The sequence below is a fragment of the Geospiza fortis genome, unplaced genomic scaffold, assembly GCF_000277835.1.
Source record: "Geospiza fortis unplaced genomic scaffold, GeoFor_1.0 scaffold264, whole genome shotgun sequence".
Classification (NCBI taxonomy): domain Eukaryota; kingdom Metazoa; phylum Chordata; class Aves; order Passeriformes; family Thraupidae; genus Geospiza; species Geospiza fortis.
The window spans coordinates 1,089,120-1,107,593 of NW_005054332.1; the positions used below are offsets into that span (position 1 = coordinate 1,089,120).

The 18,474-nt window shown below is 35.0% G+C and overlaps 1 protein-coding gene across 3 annotated transcripts in view; it reads right to left on the minus strand.

Annotated features, from left to right (window-relative positions):
* The window catches only part of ADGRB3 (adhesion G protein-coupled receptor B3), a 442,842-nt gene that overhangs the window by 247,826 nt on the left and 176,542 nt on the right, over positions 1 to 18,474 (minus strand). For all 3 annotated transcript variants that reach the window (XM_031057612.1, XM_014307289.2, XM_031057611.1), the window contains exons 3-7: positions 18,084 to 18,194; positions 12,694 to 12,855; positions 5,509 to 5,673; positions 2,467 to 2,631; positions 1,456 to 1,620 (exon numbers count right to left, since the gene is read on the minus strand). In XM_031057612.1, coding sequence (XP_030913472.1) covers positions 1,456 to 1,620; positions 2,467 to 2,631; positions 5,509 to 5,673; positions 12,694 to 12,855; positions 18,084 to 18,194 — 768 coding nt within the window. The remainder of the gene's footprint in view (positions 1 to 1,455; positions 1,621 to 2,466; positions 2,632 to 5,508; positions 5,674 to 12,693; positions 12,856 to 18,083; positions 18,195 to 18,474) is intronic.

Consider the following 18,474-nt stretch of genomic DNA (forward strand, 5'->3'; position numbering starts at 1 on the left):
CCTTTGAAAATTGGACTGCAGCAGTATGGTTTTACTTTTAAATATACAAATGCAAATTATTTCAAGAATGGTTTTATAAGCAGCATCTAGTTCATCTGACTGCTTATTGAGAAGATTCATATTAATCTTCTATTAGTGTTGTGCTTTATAGAGGAAGGCTGCATTACCCATGGAAATTAGTTTGCTTAGGAATCCAATACAAATACTATTTTGTACTGCTTTTCAAATGATGAAATTTTTATTAAAATTAAAGAGATCATTTAAAAATCAAGTTAAATTCAGTTAGCTTCTACAGTATAGTGTTATAACTTTCTAACTACAAATAGTCTTTTTGTTGTTGTTCGAATGCAATGAGACTAATTGTTCTACTGTACTGCAAGTACCTTGAAAACTGTTCCTTGATGTCTGTCAAGGGATCAGTATGCTGCCTATGAAAAATATGGGCTTGATAATATAAAATTCACATCTGACAAATTTCTCATTTCCTGACCCAAAGCATCCCTGCCCTTTAAGTCCTTCTCTGACCCACCAGAGAACACAGCCAGCAAAAATGTCCAGAAGTCAGATTGCTAGATTGATTTTTTGCTGCTTCCTGGCTTGCAGTTCAGATTGCATAATTTCCCAAGTGGATGGCTAAAACATCCTACCCTCCTGACTGACTACTTATTTTTTATCTTTCACCTATCCAACAATACATTCTTTTACTTTAGTACAATGTGTGTTTATGATAAATACTATCTGATTCACCAGATATTCTTCTTTATTCATCATTTTTGAAGAAGCTCAAAAATACACTTGCATTAGCTTTTAGTGAGAAAGACTTAAATCTCTTGGGAGGGCAAAGTAAAGAGTGATACAAAGCGTTATATTAAAAAAGTGATATTTAAGCATTATATTAGTGTTTAATAATAGAAAGATGTGTCTTTCAATTACTTTCCCTTTTATAAAATGTGTCTCACATATTCATTCATTCACTCTCTACACTATGATAATGCTCACTTTATCTCTTATTTTTACTGCACTAGAATTTACCCCAAATGTATTAGAGATGTCACTTGCATACTGGATAAAAGGAATTCCAGATTACAAAAACAGCCCTGATATTCTCAGATACAGCACATTCAAAGAGATTTTCTGTAGCAAATTGTTCCTGCTCCAAAAACTATAGGCATTCCTAGAAAATCAAGTATTTTTTAATAACTATTTTTACTATGGCATTTTGCTTTGCTCAAAACTTGATGCATTGCTCGTTATGTCTAATAGGGCTCATTTGCACTTAGCTGCATAAACAGAAATCTATTGAGAAAACCAGCAGTGACTTGTCTAAAGCAAGGCCAGATACGGCTCCTTATGGCTATTACTCTACAGACATTGATCTCATCTTTCCTAAGGATGCCCATAAAAATAAGCCCTGTTGTAGTGTAAATAATAACAGCAATTGTATTTTCATCTCACCAGGACACCTCTGTTCACTGCAGCGTCTAACTTCCTCTCCAGTTCCTTCACACTGCTGCCCAGTCACAGCAGCACCTTGACAGATCCTTATCCGCCTCTCCCAGCCACCGTCACAGGATTTGGAGCAACCACTCCAGTGGCCCCACTGGTTCCACTGGCCATTTGCTGTTTGGAAAAATATAATTACAGTGGTGATATGATGACAGTCATAATGGAGAATTACTCTTTTTTAAAATTGATTTTTATAGTGCTGTTGTACAGCAACAATACACATTTAAAATATGCCTAAGTACCCTTAAAAGAAACTAAGTAAAAACATTTTTGCGTGTGATATTTTAAGATCTTGATTTTTACATGTTCTCACAGAGCAAATGAGGCTTAAAGGTAAATCCATATAGAATCTACACACCCTGAAAGGCTGCTTTTGTACTGTCAGAGGATCATGAAGTAGTCTCAGCCTAAAAGGGAATCAGTTCATATATATTTACTTTCTAGGTTCATGAAAAACTTAGGTACTTTAGGCCGCAAAAATACGTGCCTAAAACTGCTGAATGTCCTTCAAAGAGCAATAACGCAGCCTTCATGCAGCCTTTCAGGGCACATTCTTCAGCTTTTTTCACCATCAAGTAAATATGAATGAGGCCCCAGGACTCACAGAATGACAGAACTGCTAGGGTTGGAAGGGACCTCTGGAGATCATCTGGTCCAGCACCTCTGCCAAAGCAGGGTCACCTGAGCACGTGGCACAGGAACACCTCCAGGTGGGTTTTGAGTATCTCTAGTGAGGGACACCCAACAGCTTCCCTGGGCAGCGTTTTCGTTGTTGCCACCGTCAATGTTAATAAGTTCTTACTCTTATGTTGACACGAAACTTCTTGTGTTGTAGTCAGTGACTTTTGTTCCAGCAGCTGCCCTGCCCCTCGCAGCCCGCAGAGGCCAGGCCAGCCTGCCCTGCAGGCCCCGCTCCAGCTCGGAGGGCGCCGCAGCCGGGCGGAGGCGCTCGCTACTCACCGGTGCACTCGGGGTTGTAGCACTCCCGGCTCTCGGCCCAGGGCCCTCTGCACTCGGAGCCGCCGTGGGCCGCCGCCGTGCACTGCCTGCTTCGCTGCTGGGTGCCATTGGAGCAGGTCACCGAGCACTGGCTCCACGAGCTCCACTCCTGCCACTGTCCGTCCACTGCCGCCGCGGCCACAAAAGAGATGGACACAGCAGAGTTACCATCGCAGCCAGGCAGGTGACCGCAGCCCCTCGGCTGGGCCCAGCCTGGCTTCTCATGGCAATCAAATACAGAAACCAAGGTTATGAGCTGCTTTAAACTAATATAAAACTGTTTTCCTTTTCCTTCAAGTAAAGAGTGTCCCATCTCCTCTAATTGTACACTGATGTAAAAAAGGATAAATAATTATTTCGGTCACATACTATTTGAGGGGTGTTATTAAGAACAAGACCTTATAAATAAAGACTGGTCTTTTTAGGCAAAAGTGAGAGCTGTTCTTGTGTCATATAAATAAACCCTGAGCCCTCTGAAGTGATTTCTAAGAGCTGCAGTGATAGTTCAGATAGGTCAGATTATAATGTTATTGGTCCTGACAGTCTTTAGTGGAACAGGAAAAGGAAAATGAGAGTTACCACTTTGCCTCACATACAGGCTCTCTTCTCTGTATTCACAATGCTGAATATATTTTTTATCATTCATCCTCCCTGTGAGGGAATTGATCACAGTTCTTCAACATTCTTTTGAGATAAAATGTAGCAGGACAGAAACTTCCTGCCTTCCTTGCTTTCTTAACAGATCTGCTGTTGTGTTTGCATATTGCATAATCTTATTTCTGAATTTGACAAGTTAAATGTCTAAACAAAATGAAAATGGTGGAAATGGCTCTGTATTTAGTAATTTGTATTAGCCCATGCACTTGAGTTTGGATGAATATTCTCCTGAGTAAAGGTTAATGACTGTTATTAATAATTTTGTATATCAGAAAGCTTCTTGAGGTAAATGAAAATATTAAAAACCAAGGTAATGAAAAAACGTAAAGCAATTATGCTTCCATACAAGTTAAAAACTATATGATCGATAATAATAGGACTAGGCAGTATGTTTAAAAACAGGCAAGCATTATGAAATGTGTTATGACTAATTGTGCTAATTCAGGATCCTGCATTCATAGAGATTGTGGCAATCATCAGTTCCTCATTGCCCCTGCAGTTAAATATAATCACAAAATGTAGGTTCTGATATAATTTTGATTAATACTCGTCCTTGAAAACCTGGTTCTATAACTACTAGTGCTATATAAGCACAACCACTCCAAACAAGGAATTTCATTTGATGCACTTGCCAAACCCTGTTTTCAGGATTCTTCTAAAGGGGAGTTGGAATAGCAGCTCCCTAAGCTGATGGTGTTAATGTCTAAAATAGAAAGAAGAATCTTAAAGTTAGTGATTATACATACTGTTCTGTATGGGTGTGTCACTGTTCATTGAATAATGGAGGCGAACTCTTTTGCTAATGTCAGACATAAACAACAGAACATTTCAAAGGTACTATCCATATCCTGGGCCCAGGATCTCAGCACCAGTGAATTAAAGGAAGAGATTTTCCGAGGCTTTTCCCTGAAGTTCTGCATTAAATATTCCATGTAATGCCTGGTTGTGAAGCACTTCTCAATGCAGATGCCTCTGAAGCTATGAAGCTGAGCCCTGATAATTTATTCAGAAGAAAATGGAAATCTTTCCAAACATGGATGCTAGTTCCACTCATTAATCATAAAAGGTTTATGTGAAGAGGAAAACATTATGGAAATTACATTTCAATGCACCCTCTTCAGTTTTATTCGTTGCTATATAGTATTATTTAGGATAGGAAAGATCAAATCAATTATTATACTGTCTTTGGAGAAAACTCATTCTGTGGCTTCTCATATATATTTCATACATCTCTCTTATTTATCTTTAGGAGAAAAGAACATGTGAGTTTTCTATTTCAGAAATACCCTTTAAAAATAGAGAATTCTACATGAAGATTCCCTTAATAAATTGAAAATGCAAATTGCAGCAAATCTTAATATTGAGCAAAGACTTAAAGTGCTGCTTTTAAATGTAACAGTATAGAAGTGCCTCTAAAAGTCATTTAGGTACAAATGATGTTTCAAAATCCAGAGTTCTCAAGTAATTTTTTTGACAGAATAGGTCAAAACATCTTTTGTGTTTCTTCACAATATTGAAGCAAACTGGATGCATTAGATGTATACACACATTTTGAAAAAGTTGGTCTAAATTAATCACAATCCAAAGACAAAAAGTTGAAAATCAATTTTGAAAGAACATCTATTTTTTTAGTAATCTTTAATTTTAGTAGATGGACATTTTAACACGAAGCCTGTGCATTGTTTATTTGGTTAGTGGCAATTTTTTGAAATTGGTTTCACACATAACCAATGAGGCACCTAAACATGTAATACAAGAACTTAATGGGTATTCAATAATGCCCTAGCTTGTGTGAGCCTTTCTGTCTGTACACATGTAAATAATATCCATTTTGGATAAATTAGCAATTTAAAGGTTATGGTTTCACAAATATGTTTGACATATGATGAATAAATAATTACAGTGAACCTCTGAGCAAATTGTAATTTTTAAACTGTATTTTGTATTCTATAATTTTTACAGATATGGGGGACACAAACTATGTGACCTCTGAATGTCTCTCTTTCAGGCTCAGTCAGGAAGTATTTTGCCTTTTGGTTCTCTGAGACCCATCCTGAATCAAGACTTCCTACACAACATACTGTGCCCTACAGAGAGAGTACCTCAAAGAAACTAAATATTATTTGCTTCTGTCTTGAACAGTTACCATCCTGACGATATACTTTAACCATTACAGTCAGAATTATGAACAATTGTAAGAGCCATCCTTCCCAACAAACAATATTATTCAAGTTAGTCACTTTGGATAATGTTTTTTTCCCTATGTGCAAAGTGCTATAAAAGAAACCACAAACAACCCACATAAAATGCACTGTAACAAAGCAGAGAGTTGCTGTATGAGCTCACCAGGGCAGAGTGCAATATTGCAAGGTTTGTGCTGTGTTTCAGGTCCATCACATGATCTTCCCCCATACTGGGGAGGTATACATGACCTTGTCCTAGTTCTTTGGCCTCGACCACATGTGAATGAACACAAACTCCAAGGTGACCATTCCTCCCAAACGCCATGTACTGCAACAAACCATACAGATTTTAACCAGAAATAGACACACAAGTAACAAAAGGATTTTCAAAATAAACAAGATCAACATTCTAAATAAGAGTTATTCTGCCACCTTCAAGGAAATCAGGTTCATAGGTAAGCTTTATCATAGGAAAACACATACTTTTAAAAGCTTAGTTGATTTTAATTTAATCATATTTTCTCTAAAGTATATTTAAAATATACTTTGAAACATTTTCTCTAATCTTTAAACTAATCTCACCATCACAGTTTCTCTTTTTTGACTGTTTTACACATTATGACTTTCCTTTTCAGAAGTTAGTAATGACAGCTTTGGTCCCTGACTCAATATGTTTAATAGCCCTGATTTTCAGGAGGCATGCTTTTGTGAAAATCGGGCATATGCTTTCTGTATCAAGGCAACTCTAAAATCTAGAACCAATGAAAATTAAGCTTTCTTTTGAAATTATAGGAGTAAATGCAGTAATGTCTTGCTATATCAATATCACAAATTGGAGCAGTAATCTTAAAGTTTTTTCAATTGTTTAAATTCTGGTGGAAATATGGTGGCAGATGTGCTTGATTGTCTTCATCAAAAATTCCAAAACCACATAAGTAAAAGAGATATATACCATTTCCTTACATGAACATATTCATTGATTTAGCAGACTGTAATACATGCTGTACTCTTGGAAAAACATTCATTCAACAAACTGCAAATACCTTCAGAGTTGACAATAAATTACAAACTTATACCACTATTTTTACATACAAATATTTGATAATATTAATATAAGGAATCATAGAAGATGAATCTTTCTCTACTTTAAACATTTTCTACTACAGGAGAAACTGATATACAATATCCATATGAAGTTACATACTATATGCAACCCCTTTACAGAAAAATTCAGTGAAATTGTCAGAAAATTTTCTACACATACATCCATGAAACAGTTCTATACAAATTGAATAATACTGCAAAGCAAACTTTACTTATTTTTCTTCTGCTTTAATAAGAGCAGTTGCACAAATTTAAATTAGGCAATGTCAGAACAGGAATGTAGTGATGAGAACTGCAGTAATGTTACGCATTTAAGAGAAATCCAAAGACTTAGTATCCAGACTGAACATCTCACCCAGTACCACATAATTCTGTTTCTGAAGCGCTGTCTGAAGGGTGTCTAGAGGGGCAAACTGTGTATAACATCTGAGTGTATCAGTAGTAATGATACACAACATTACAGAAGAAATAGATTTTCTGTTTTGTCCTCACTTTTTTTCATCACTGTGAAAGAACTTCTCATATATAGGTTTCCTTTGCCCTGAAGGCACATATCCCCTGCCCAGTTTCTACAAATACAACCCTTTTCTTGCAGGAATGAGAATAACATTTCCTGAGGTGAAATTCAATTGCAAGGCTGTGGAAGGACATTCAGCTCCCTGGCACATTATCACAAATTCATCAGTAAGATCAAGGGGAATTCAGCAAGTAGGTAAGTTCTATTGCCTTTCATTTAAAGTAAGAAAAATTGTCATTTCAGACACTATGTTGAGATAAAAAGTTTGTTAGTTAACTTCTTAGAAATTGTACCTGACAGAAAATGTCAAACTTTATTCAGGGAAGATTTTAACTCACTGGGCTCAATCAATGAAAGATTTTCATTTGGTCATGTAAAAGTGGTCAAAAAGACCACATCCTACGTCCTTATTATATTTCTCTATATATCACATCCATCTGCATTATATTAAAAAAATAACCCTCAGGGACAGTCCAAATTAATGTTAAAGTGACAGATTTTAGTCTAGTTAGTTTAGAAACCTTGATTAACTTTGACATTTTTGTCAAAAACAGAAAGTCTTGCACTTCTAAAAATAGTAAATTTATGACTATACCTGCCCATAACTCTTTTAGTTTCAGCCGTTCTCAACAAGTACTATACTTCTACAGATGTTTTTATTCAGCTATATAATTGATTTTTTTTTTGTCACTGGCAAGGTGTTAGATTACAAATCCAGACACATCTCTAAGATTCCCAATTTTTTATCATATGAACAAAATTAATGAGAAAACAGTTTGTCAGATCAGATTCCAAACAATAACCAGTAATAAAAATATGACATAATTTCATCTCCAGATACCACAACAGTTGATTAAAATGTTCAGATACAACAAGATTTTTAAAAAGTATAAAAATTAGCTAAACAAAATTAATCCAAATTCTAAAAAGATTATTCTCTAGAAAAATAAAAAAATTTAAAGGTCTTGATCTATGTAGACATAGAGTGGGGTTTTTCAGGGCACATACAAGTTTAAGCCTATTGCTTAATTTGGAATTTTGATTCCATGTTGTCAAAATGTTCTAAGTTAGTTGTCTTTATCTGAGAACTAAAAAAATATGTGCTGAATGGCTCTTTAAAGGTCTTTAACCAAGAGGATGTGTATTTCTTCAGGCAAGAGCTGACTGCATGCTAGCAGCAACACAGAACAATTCCTATGTGATTTTGGAACTAAATATAAGCCAAAACAAAATGTTTCATTTTGGATGGACTGAAAGCAGCCTCTATCTGTTTGTGGTTTAAATTAAGCTGTGCCAAAAAACATCTTCCATGACAAATTTTATCTCATTAAGTAAAACTTTCACAGCACCTTCTTGCATTTGTAGACTTTTATATCTGAAACTAGTAGTCCAATAACTAAATCAAGGATGGAATAGGCATAACACTAAAACAACACATTACAGAAGTGCCCAGTATTATCCTGATTATCTTTAAAAAACCATTTTAATTAAAAGTTTCTTACCCCTGATTTTTCTTTCTGGTATTTTATTTACATCTTCTTTCTTTAGCACTATTTTCTAAATGCAAAAAAAATCCCCTATAGCATCTGATGAATTATAGCCAGATGAGCTATGCCAAATTACACCAGATGGAGAGCTGGCCCGCAGAGGAGTTACTGTTTTCTATAACACAATTTCAGATGCAAGATTCATTATTTGGGACAAAAATATTCAGATTATTGCCAGCTTCTCTGTCAAAAACATTGCTAGCACAACAAGTTTGGATTACTGCAAAGCATCTTTCCCATCTCTCTGCCACTCTGTGAACCTAATCATGTTGAAGTGAACACCCACAGTGTTCACAACACACAACTGCTGTGAAGTGGAAGGAGGCGTTAGGCCATGCTGGCCTTCATCCTACAAACATATTTTGTGAGATTTTTATTGGGGTTTAAACACTTTTGATTTGTTCAGCTTTAAATTGAACAGATATTGAAAAAAATATGGCTGTTGTCATGGTGCAGGTAGGTCCAGTACTGTCTATGTCATCAATGACACAGACAGCGGGACTGAGCGTACCCTTGGCAAGTCTGCGGACAACACCAAGCTGAGTGGTGTGATTGACAAACCTGAGAGACAGGATGTCATCCACAGGGAGCTGGACAAGCTGTAGAAGCAGGCCCATGTGAATGCTACTAGGTTCAACAAGGTCCTGTACATGGCTTGGGGGCAACCTGGTTTCAACACAGGGTGGGAGATAATGGGATTGAGAGCAGCCCTGCAAGGAAGGACTTCAGACTGTTTGTGAATGAGATGTTGGGCCTGAGCCAGCACTGTGCATTTGCAGCCCAGAAAGCCAAACACAACCTGAGCTGCATCAAAAGCATCATGGCCAGCAGGGTGAGGGAGGAGGTTCTGCCTCGTTACTCCACTCTGGTGGGACTCCACCTGGAGTGTTGCATCCAGCTCTGGATCCTCAGCATAGAACGACATGAACCTGCTGGAGCTGGTCCAGAGCACTGCAACAGAGATGATCAGAGGGATGGAACATCTCTCCTATGAAGACAGGATAGAACAGTTTGAGTTGTTCAGCCTGGAAAAGAGGTCTCCATAGAGACCTTATTGTGGCCTTTCACTGGTTAAAGGGGATGTCTAAGAAAGATGCAGACAAGCTTTTGTCAGGCCCCATGGCAATAAGATAAAGGAGAGAAAAAGGGGAGGTAAGTAAAACTACTCTAGCAAATAACACCAGCCAAAGTAGAGCATTTGAGAATACAAATGTTTGAAATGGCTTAGTGTATTCCTGCTCCTGCCATGTCTTGCTTTACCCATAAGCCTGGAAATGCTAAGCTACAGCTAAATTTTTGGCAAAAGGTGTTCAAGACAATGGAGAAGGAGAAACAGAAGCTGAAATTATCTGCAAGCATGGAAATCCCATGCTCTTTCCCCTTAAGTTTTAGCTGTGTTAGAAATAATTCACTAAACTTAAATGAATACAGTAGCACTGCAGTAATGGATCATGAGATATCTCCACCTGCAAAAGGACCAGTGACAATAAAAATTATCTATGTTTTGTTGTCTACTATGCTGCACTTCTCTAGAATATTATTGGTCTGAAATAAATATAAATAACCCAAAAATTGTGTAAAAAGGGGTTCTTTCATTATTTTGCTTGAACTATCAGTAATGCTATTTTGAAATTTAAATATCTATTCCAATACATACATATATATGAAGCTGGTAAACCCCATTTTCCAAATTTTCCAGGACACTGACATTACAGAGAAATATGTTCTCTAACATCCCAGTGAGTATCTTGGACAGCATATAAAATATGTTAAAGTGTATATAAAGAATATCTAAAGGCAATAGAAAAAAATAGTCTGAAAGCTTTGCATTAGTATTTGCAAGTTTAACAGGTTCCTTTGAAGCCTATGGATAGATGCATGAAGTACAGTAGGTCATTCTGCATAATTTTTTATGTTAAAGGGACAACTTTTTGATTAGGAAGCATTCCAGCTTTCACAATGTCCCACACCCTTTTACTAATCATTTTGTCAAACATCTGTACACTAGTATACAGACTATATACATTTTTGTTTTAATGGATGGACCAGGGATCAGGAACTATGCAACTTTCTGAGTCAGGATACATAATAGAATGAGTACAGAGGATATTTGGGCTAATAATTAAAGGGATGTTTGAAAAATTAATTGAGCAGTGCCTAGGAAAAGCATATTTCTAAATTGCTAATCTTGCACACTGCTACACAGTAGAGACCCTGTAGTCATACAGAGAAAAACATAAATTAATAAGGTATTGTAACTGCATGGAACAATATGCAAGATTAAGCCCAGGAGACTGATTATTTAGGAAAGATTACTCAAGATACACAGAGATTATCAAAATCAACTGTGGTGAGCTGAAAAAGAAAGTGTCTTGGCAGTGCAGACACTAAGAATTTGTAGCCTTTGCTACTGGGTATCTGGAAACAGAAGCTGTATTCTGAAGTGTGAGGATATAAGGAAAGAGCTCCTTTGTGACCTGACAAATATGGAGTAGTGTTTTGGGGTTAACATTGTAAAAGGCTTCTTTGATCATAACATATCTAAGAATTAACTTTTTTTCCAGTTTAAATTCAACAGCAAAGTAATTACCTTGGCTTTTGCATTACCTGTATTTTTTTTGTTTTTGTTTTGGTTTGTTTTTGTATGAAAACTTAATATCCCTTTCTAGAGAGAATGAAGATAAAATTCTGAAAAGTAGGTTATTTAATCCTCTTCCCTCTTCTTAGTTAATATTTATTAGCAAGAAATCAGGCAGAACTCATAGTGAGAAGTGGACTGTTTTCATGTTCATTCTTCACATAGTTTCAAACAAATATTTAAATCTATCTTTGATTGTTTGCAATGCTTATTCATTTCTTTTACAGTTTTCCTTCACTTTTTTTTTTTTTTTTTTTTTTTTTTTTTTTTTTTGGCCTTGAGGGTTCTTTTGCAGTATTTCCCGCCTCTGGCACAATCCAAGCTACTCTAAATCTTTTAGAAATACCTGCCATTTTTGTATGGAAACACTTCCATGTGTAAACCACTTCTAAAGTATTAAAATTCAGCTCTAACTAGGCATTTCTACTCTGAAACATTATAGAATTTCATGTGAATGGATTAACTTGAGCACAATAGGAAACATTAGGTGTTGAGAGCAATTCTTGTTACCATCATGCATCATCTAGAGACAATCTTGTAAGCTGATTTTTATTACAGAGGATCCCTAAATGCTTATAATGCTGATTCAGAAACTTAAGGGATCACATGCACTTTCATCACCCTCTTGGGATCAAATGTTCCAGGGACCTGAGGAATTTGTACTGAATTTGTACTATACATACCATCTGAAGAATGGTATATAGTATTTTTCTTTTTTTTTTTTTTCATTTCAGTTACAGTAGAGGAAAAATAATGTAGTCATGAGGCATATGCCTTCCCTCTTGTTTCCCATCATAGATTCCCATCACAGATCCACAGGTAGAGTCTAAAGAAAGATGTGCCCTTTCAGCAACTAACTTGAATATGCCTGTCTCTTCTCCTTAGTGTATAACTACTGCTGAACTCCAACAATGTCCAGATCTCTCAGACAAAAGGAGTAGGAAAACTGTGATGCAAGACACTGATGACCTTTACCGTGTGTCAGATGTAAGAGAGTTACTTTTGTCTGATCTTTTTTCCTTTGATAGGTAGCTGTTGCCCTTTCTTGCCAGAACAATGTAAAGGGAAGTCCATGAAGACATAACTGTGCATAGAACATTGTCTGGCCCATTGCCTGAAAGAGAGTATTCTAAACGGGAAAACAATTGCAGTGTCAAATAATATATGTTAACCCACCCTCTTAATTAGTCTCTGCTTCTTAATGTATTCATTATCTGCATTTCTTCCCTAGTTTGTCTTTGTACTCATGCTACCTTCTCTTTTCTGATTGAAAATTAGAGAATATAGACTTTTTGAAAAAAATATGAAACTGTCAGAAAAAAAGGTGCTCTTGTTCCATATCTTGACTGTTCTGAAAATAAAAATAATAACCTACATGAAAAAAAAATCACAGGTGAATAGAATTACAGTTCTCTGCTTTAATTGAAATGCCCCTATGAAATCCATGGTAACAATAATAAGAAAATAAAAATATAGTTTCAAATTCTTATCATTATACAGTTCAAAAACATCCACAATTTATTTATTGGCTGCTAACACTACCTGGACAGAGGGCAGTGTTATTGCAAACCCTTGATTCTCTTAAAGGGCCGCTGCAGTGTGTCCCGTAAGGTGATACACAAGTTCTGGTTCGCACCTGCGACCCTTGACCACAAGTAACTGAACACGTACTCCACTGGGCCCACTCTTCAACACCAGATTCACCTGTATTCAAGACAACAAACAAACATGAATATAGACATAAGTATTAATGACACAGCTTGTTTTGGTTTTTTTTGGTTTTTTTTTTTTTTGTTTGTTTGTTTTTTTTTTTTTGTTTTTTTTTTTTTTGCTGAAGCTCATTATTGTCCGCTCTTATAAATCAAAGAAAAAGGTACCACACCAAAATAAATATTTAAAGGTTTATGGAGTAAAGCAGCTGTGAAAATGTGCAATGAATAGAAAATAAGGACACCTACGATGCTGCAATCACATAATGCCTGTCAGAGGGGAACACTTTGATGTCTTAGCATCATTTACAACTTTATGAGGACTACTGCCCTTCAACACTTCAGAAACAACACTACCCTCAGGATTCTGTAAGAACATAGACAACACTTTTTACATAATAGCAAAGGATTTGTCTTTGATATTTATACTTATCCCTCTAGAATTAAGGCTCAGTAACAGTTTAAGGAGCCCTACCAGTAAGGGAATTCCAATTTCCAATGAAAAACAACCCAGACAAACCAGCCCCTAATGTCTTACATTTTCTTCAGCAGAGTCAAATAGCATTTGAATGAAGTTCCCTGACAAAGAAAAACATTTTGTTTACTAAACTTCAACCTGAAATGTGGGATGGAAACTTTGATAATTTGCTGCATAAATTTACTCTTTGCTTTTGACCTACAGGTATGGTGAATTCTTGGGTCTGCCAGACCTAATTACTGAAAGTGATACATACTACTATGTTCAAAATTGAAAATGTGCTTTATTAATACTGTATATTAGAAAAGAGGATTTTTTTAAAAATTTCTGAGAGATAGAATATTAAATTTTTATTTTTTGAAAGCAAGTAATGCATAACATTTTCTTCCATGGATGCTCTGGAAAGAATGCTTGAATTTAATTCTCATGAACAGCTATACACACAATTGTGGAATTCCTTTCCCAAAGGAATTCCACAATTGTGTGTATAGCTGTTCATGAGCTGTTCAGAAAAATAAGTCCCTTGAGTATTCTCAGAAAGCAAATGCAAAAATAATATGAATATACCCCACTGAACAATTTGAGTAAATAATTGTGCGTTGATGTTTAGCTTCTGCAGTTAAAATTCACCATGTAATGTAAAACAGCAGCTGAAATCATTACTGCATGCTTAATTTTTTAAAACAAATGGGACTTTCTGTTTTAAAATCAGCGGCATGATAAAATCTGCAGACTTGAGGGGCTTGCTTGAAATTTCAGTTATCTCAGTATACTTCTAGTCTCCCAAAAGTTCTGATACTGATCACAGTCAGGGGACTGTCTGCAAAGCAGGAATATTCTGGTGCTATCTTCCAAGAATGCAGTAAGTGACATGCTATTTCTTCAAACTGTGCTTTATAGCAAGAATCTGTGAATCTCTCCAAGCTGTCTTTTTTTTGGTTGGTTTTTTTTCCCCAAAGATCAAGAAGGAAGCCTTTGCAAAATGATTGTTTCTGTTAGACTTCTAAGATTAATTTCTGAGGCTATTCAATGCTTAAAAAAAAAAAGTGCTTCTTATTCAGTAAAAAGACAGAATGCATTATAATTAGCACACACATCCCTCTGTTTTTAATAAAATTATATGCAATTCTAAAAATTTCTACATAAAACCACAAAATTATGAGCTTTCTACACACAAAAATTCACCAGTGATTTTTGTAGTTCTTTTCTTTATTTGTTAGGTGAAAAAAAATGAAAAAAAAATCACTGATTATATTTTTAATAGTTCTTGTGACATGAATTTAGCACTTTGATTAGGCAGTTAGATGGCTTAGGTTCAGCTTAGATGACATAACATGCTAAATATATTGAATATGTATGTAGACATTAACAATTGTAAAAAATGTACTATAAGCCCTATATGCATGGTAAAAAGACTTGTATTACTGTGGGTTTCCAGGCTAATACTTTTAGTCTTTTCCTTCATGTTTGAAGTTTGACTTTGCCTTTGTTAAAATTGTTTAGATAAAAGGTCAAACAGCAGAAAAAGTCTAAACTATGTTTCTCGAGATGTTCCTCATTATGTAAAAGAGTTATATATACTCAGTGAAAACAATCCATTATTCAACACAGACATACTGACATTACACAACTAATAAAATAAAGAAATTAAAAATTAAAAAAATTAATATATTAAAGTAAAAATGTTACTCTATGCCCTTGGAACATGATGGAAAATAGCAGCAACATGATTATTAGGCTGTTGTCAGACTGTTGTGTGAATGTATTGAGTGAATTTTGAAATTGGTATTATTAGAAGTTCTGAGAATTTATGTAGTGTTCATTCACAAAAAGCATAATCTCTTAATATACATCATCCTATGTAAAGAAGGCTTAAACATTTGCTGGAGGAAGATCCTCCATATTAACATGCAGTGCAAAAAAGAGCAAAATTAAAACAAAATAAAGAACACACTTATCTCACCAGCTGCTTTTCTTCCTTTTATACAATGCATTATGATTTTTTTGGTAATTTTTGATTTTTCTGAGTATTTTATACTGTGCAGGATAATTATTACTTATTTTAAAAGATTTAAAAGAAGGAAAATATCTTTACATATACATCATTGTTAATTTACCATTTTAACTTCAGCACATAACACTGCTATATTTTCTAGAATAAATCTAGGTTAAGTAAATAATCTGCAAATATATCTTCCATTGTTTGCTTTTCTCTTATCCATTCTTTTTCTTTTCTGAAATGAAAATTTTGAACAGGCTACTTTTTATTTACCTTCTTGTTTTCTGTTATTTGAGAACTCTTAAAATTTTTATATCAATCATATTAAATCTATAATCTCAATTTATTTCTTAGCAAGCTACTAAACTCTTATTCTCCCCTGAGGCTTGACACATAAGAGGAAACATAACTTACTGTATGGAAGGCCTCATTGATCTGTGTAAAACTTACCTGCATTATACTCTCTAAATCCCATAACACCTAAGGGAAGGATCAGTCCAAACACATAAAATGACAAATATAGAACAAGAAATTATTCACACAGTATTTTTTAATAAATGTTTTTACTGCTTCATAATACTCTCCAAAACCAGAAAAATGCGTATTTTAATACCACATATTAAAACTCTTCAATTTTCAGCAAAATTTGGTGGAATAAGTCCATGATTTAAACAGTATTAAATGCTTTTCATAAATCTTTTCCTGGACATTTCTCTATTCCTATCTCTCTGCCTTTTAAAAACATACAAACATTTTGTTGCACTTTTGTATCTCTTTTATTATTACACAAAATAAAATATCAAGGCTTAAAATATAAAACCCATAAACTCAGTAACCAATTGCTAATAATATTTCTTAGTGGATAAATTAATGAGATAGATATGTTAGGAAAAAAACCTTATGAATCAGTTTAGGAAGATATCACAATCATTTTATTGCAAGAAACATGAATGCATTACAGGTGAAGAAAATATGCAATGATCACTACAAAGGAAAAACAAAATGAAGAGATGAAAATTAGTATGTCCAGAAAGAGCACAAGTATTACTTAAAATGTATTAACCTGCAGCATGGAAAATATATATTTCCCCAAACTCTGGCATCTAAATTTATATGCTCATACATCTCACATGCTTTCAGAACAGGACCTTGAAAACCAATCCTGTATAATTTTGAACGCTCATCTCCCACTCCACACACACAATGTATTGGAAAGTGATGGTATAAGGGCTGCACTTGTAATGCAGCTCTCTTAACACCCAGAATAGATGCACTGCAATGCATGACTCAAAATTATCAAATACAAGATTTGCGTGATATTATTAAAGTTTTAAGGATTTATATGGGAAAAAAAACCCAGATAATTTTACTATTTTTTGGGTAATTGTATGAATTCAAGAAGCAGCATAAAAGCAAAGGTGTTATTCTATGTAGTAAGCAACTACCATTATATGTCTGATCTAGGTATGTAAGTGATAAGTTCTACTTTCCTAAACAAAAACTGCATGGAGACCTAGAGAACTCTAGGCTCCCTTCTTCCACTGCATTTGCTTACAGTAGTATCTGGGAGTTAGCCATAAAAGCAATCCTATAGATTAATATGAGGGAAACAGACTTTTTCCTATTCTAAATTTGTTATCAAACAGATCTACACTGATTGGCTATACTTAGATTGCTCAATATACTGATTTCTGCAAATCTGTTAAGTGAAGCACTCTACCACTAAGGAAGTCAACATGCAACATATCTAGAAGCAATTATAGCTCTTTTACTGAAGTGCATAAAAACTGGAAGCATTATGTACGACTGATGCAGGCATATATTCTAGGTTAGTTACTATGGGATACAGAGGAAGTTGATTCAAATCCATACAACAATTATGGGGCACAAGACTGTCAACTCAGTAACTTACTGGAATGAAGTGTGTAGGGTACCAATAAAGAGTTAGCTTTTACCAACAGATACGTGGATCATTACTGAAGTCAAAATGGGCAGTAGTTTTGGTGTATGAGAGCTTAATTCAACTCACCACTAAAATTTTATCATTCACCTCAAAGACAGCTGTGGTAACTGTTGGTAAACAGGCTAATCAGGTTTTTTTTTTTTTTTAATTACTTCAGTTCCATGTTTCCAATATCATCTTGGTATCTTTAGATAAAGAAGATGAAGTTGCTCAAACAAAATTAGAAAATATGTTTTAGATGAAAACTGTTAGATAATTTGCACATTCAATTAAAATCTACTTACGGCCAATTTCATTTAGCAATTATGAATCTGGAAACTAGAGAACAGAGCATTGTGCTGGGCCAAAGATAGCAAATGCTGAACGCATGCACATTAAAGTCACCCCAGTTGTTAATTAATTTGATAAAAGCCTAAAGCTGGGATTAGACAGTCTATTTATAAAGAAATTCTAAAGCATGTTCTTAACATCTTTGAAAAAATGTTAGCATGTCACAGTGAGCTGTCCTGTGTTTGTACATGTGAGACTGCTTTTACTACTTAAAAAATTCATGCTTACACTAAATGATGCAGTATTCACATTCACAGTGCATGTTTTTGCATGATCTACCTAACTCTTAGCTACTTTATTTATGGACTTTAACTGGTGAAAAAAAAAATAAATGATTCAAAAAAAGTATCAGCTTAGAAAACTGACAAATATGCAGCAAAAGATTATGGAAACATGCAGTGGTCTTGCTAAAATTAACAACAGTAAATAGAAAAAATGTAACTAATGTATTACCAGTTTGTGCCATAAATTTAGCAGCATCAGCTTGCTCCTGAGGGACCCTTTTCTCATGAACAGATCGAGGTCGCTGACTTTTAATTGTATGATCTCCCATCATTCCAAATTCTAAAGACAGAATAAAGGTTTATGAAAGCTTGTGTGTAGACATTTCTCAACAGTCACATACTGTCTCATGCAATATGTTCCTAAACATACCTGGAAGTTGCTGGCAAGAGTCAGGCAAGTGATCATGGCAGTTAACATCAACTTAACTTTGCTACACTCAGCTTTCAATAAATACTTAAATTTATGTCTGCAGATTTTCCAATATAATTTTATTTTATAAACCAACATTCAGTGTAGTGACACATTCTATAAATCAGCTGTATGACACGGGACAAAAACA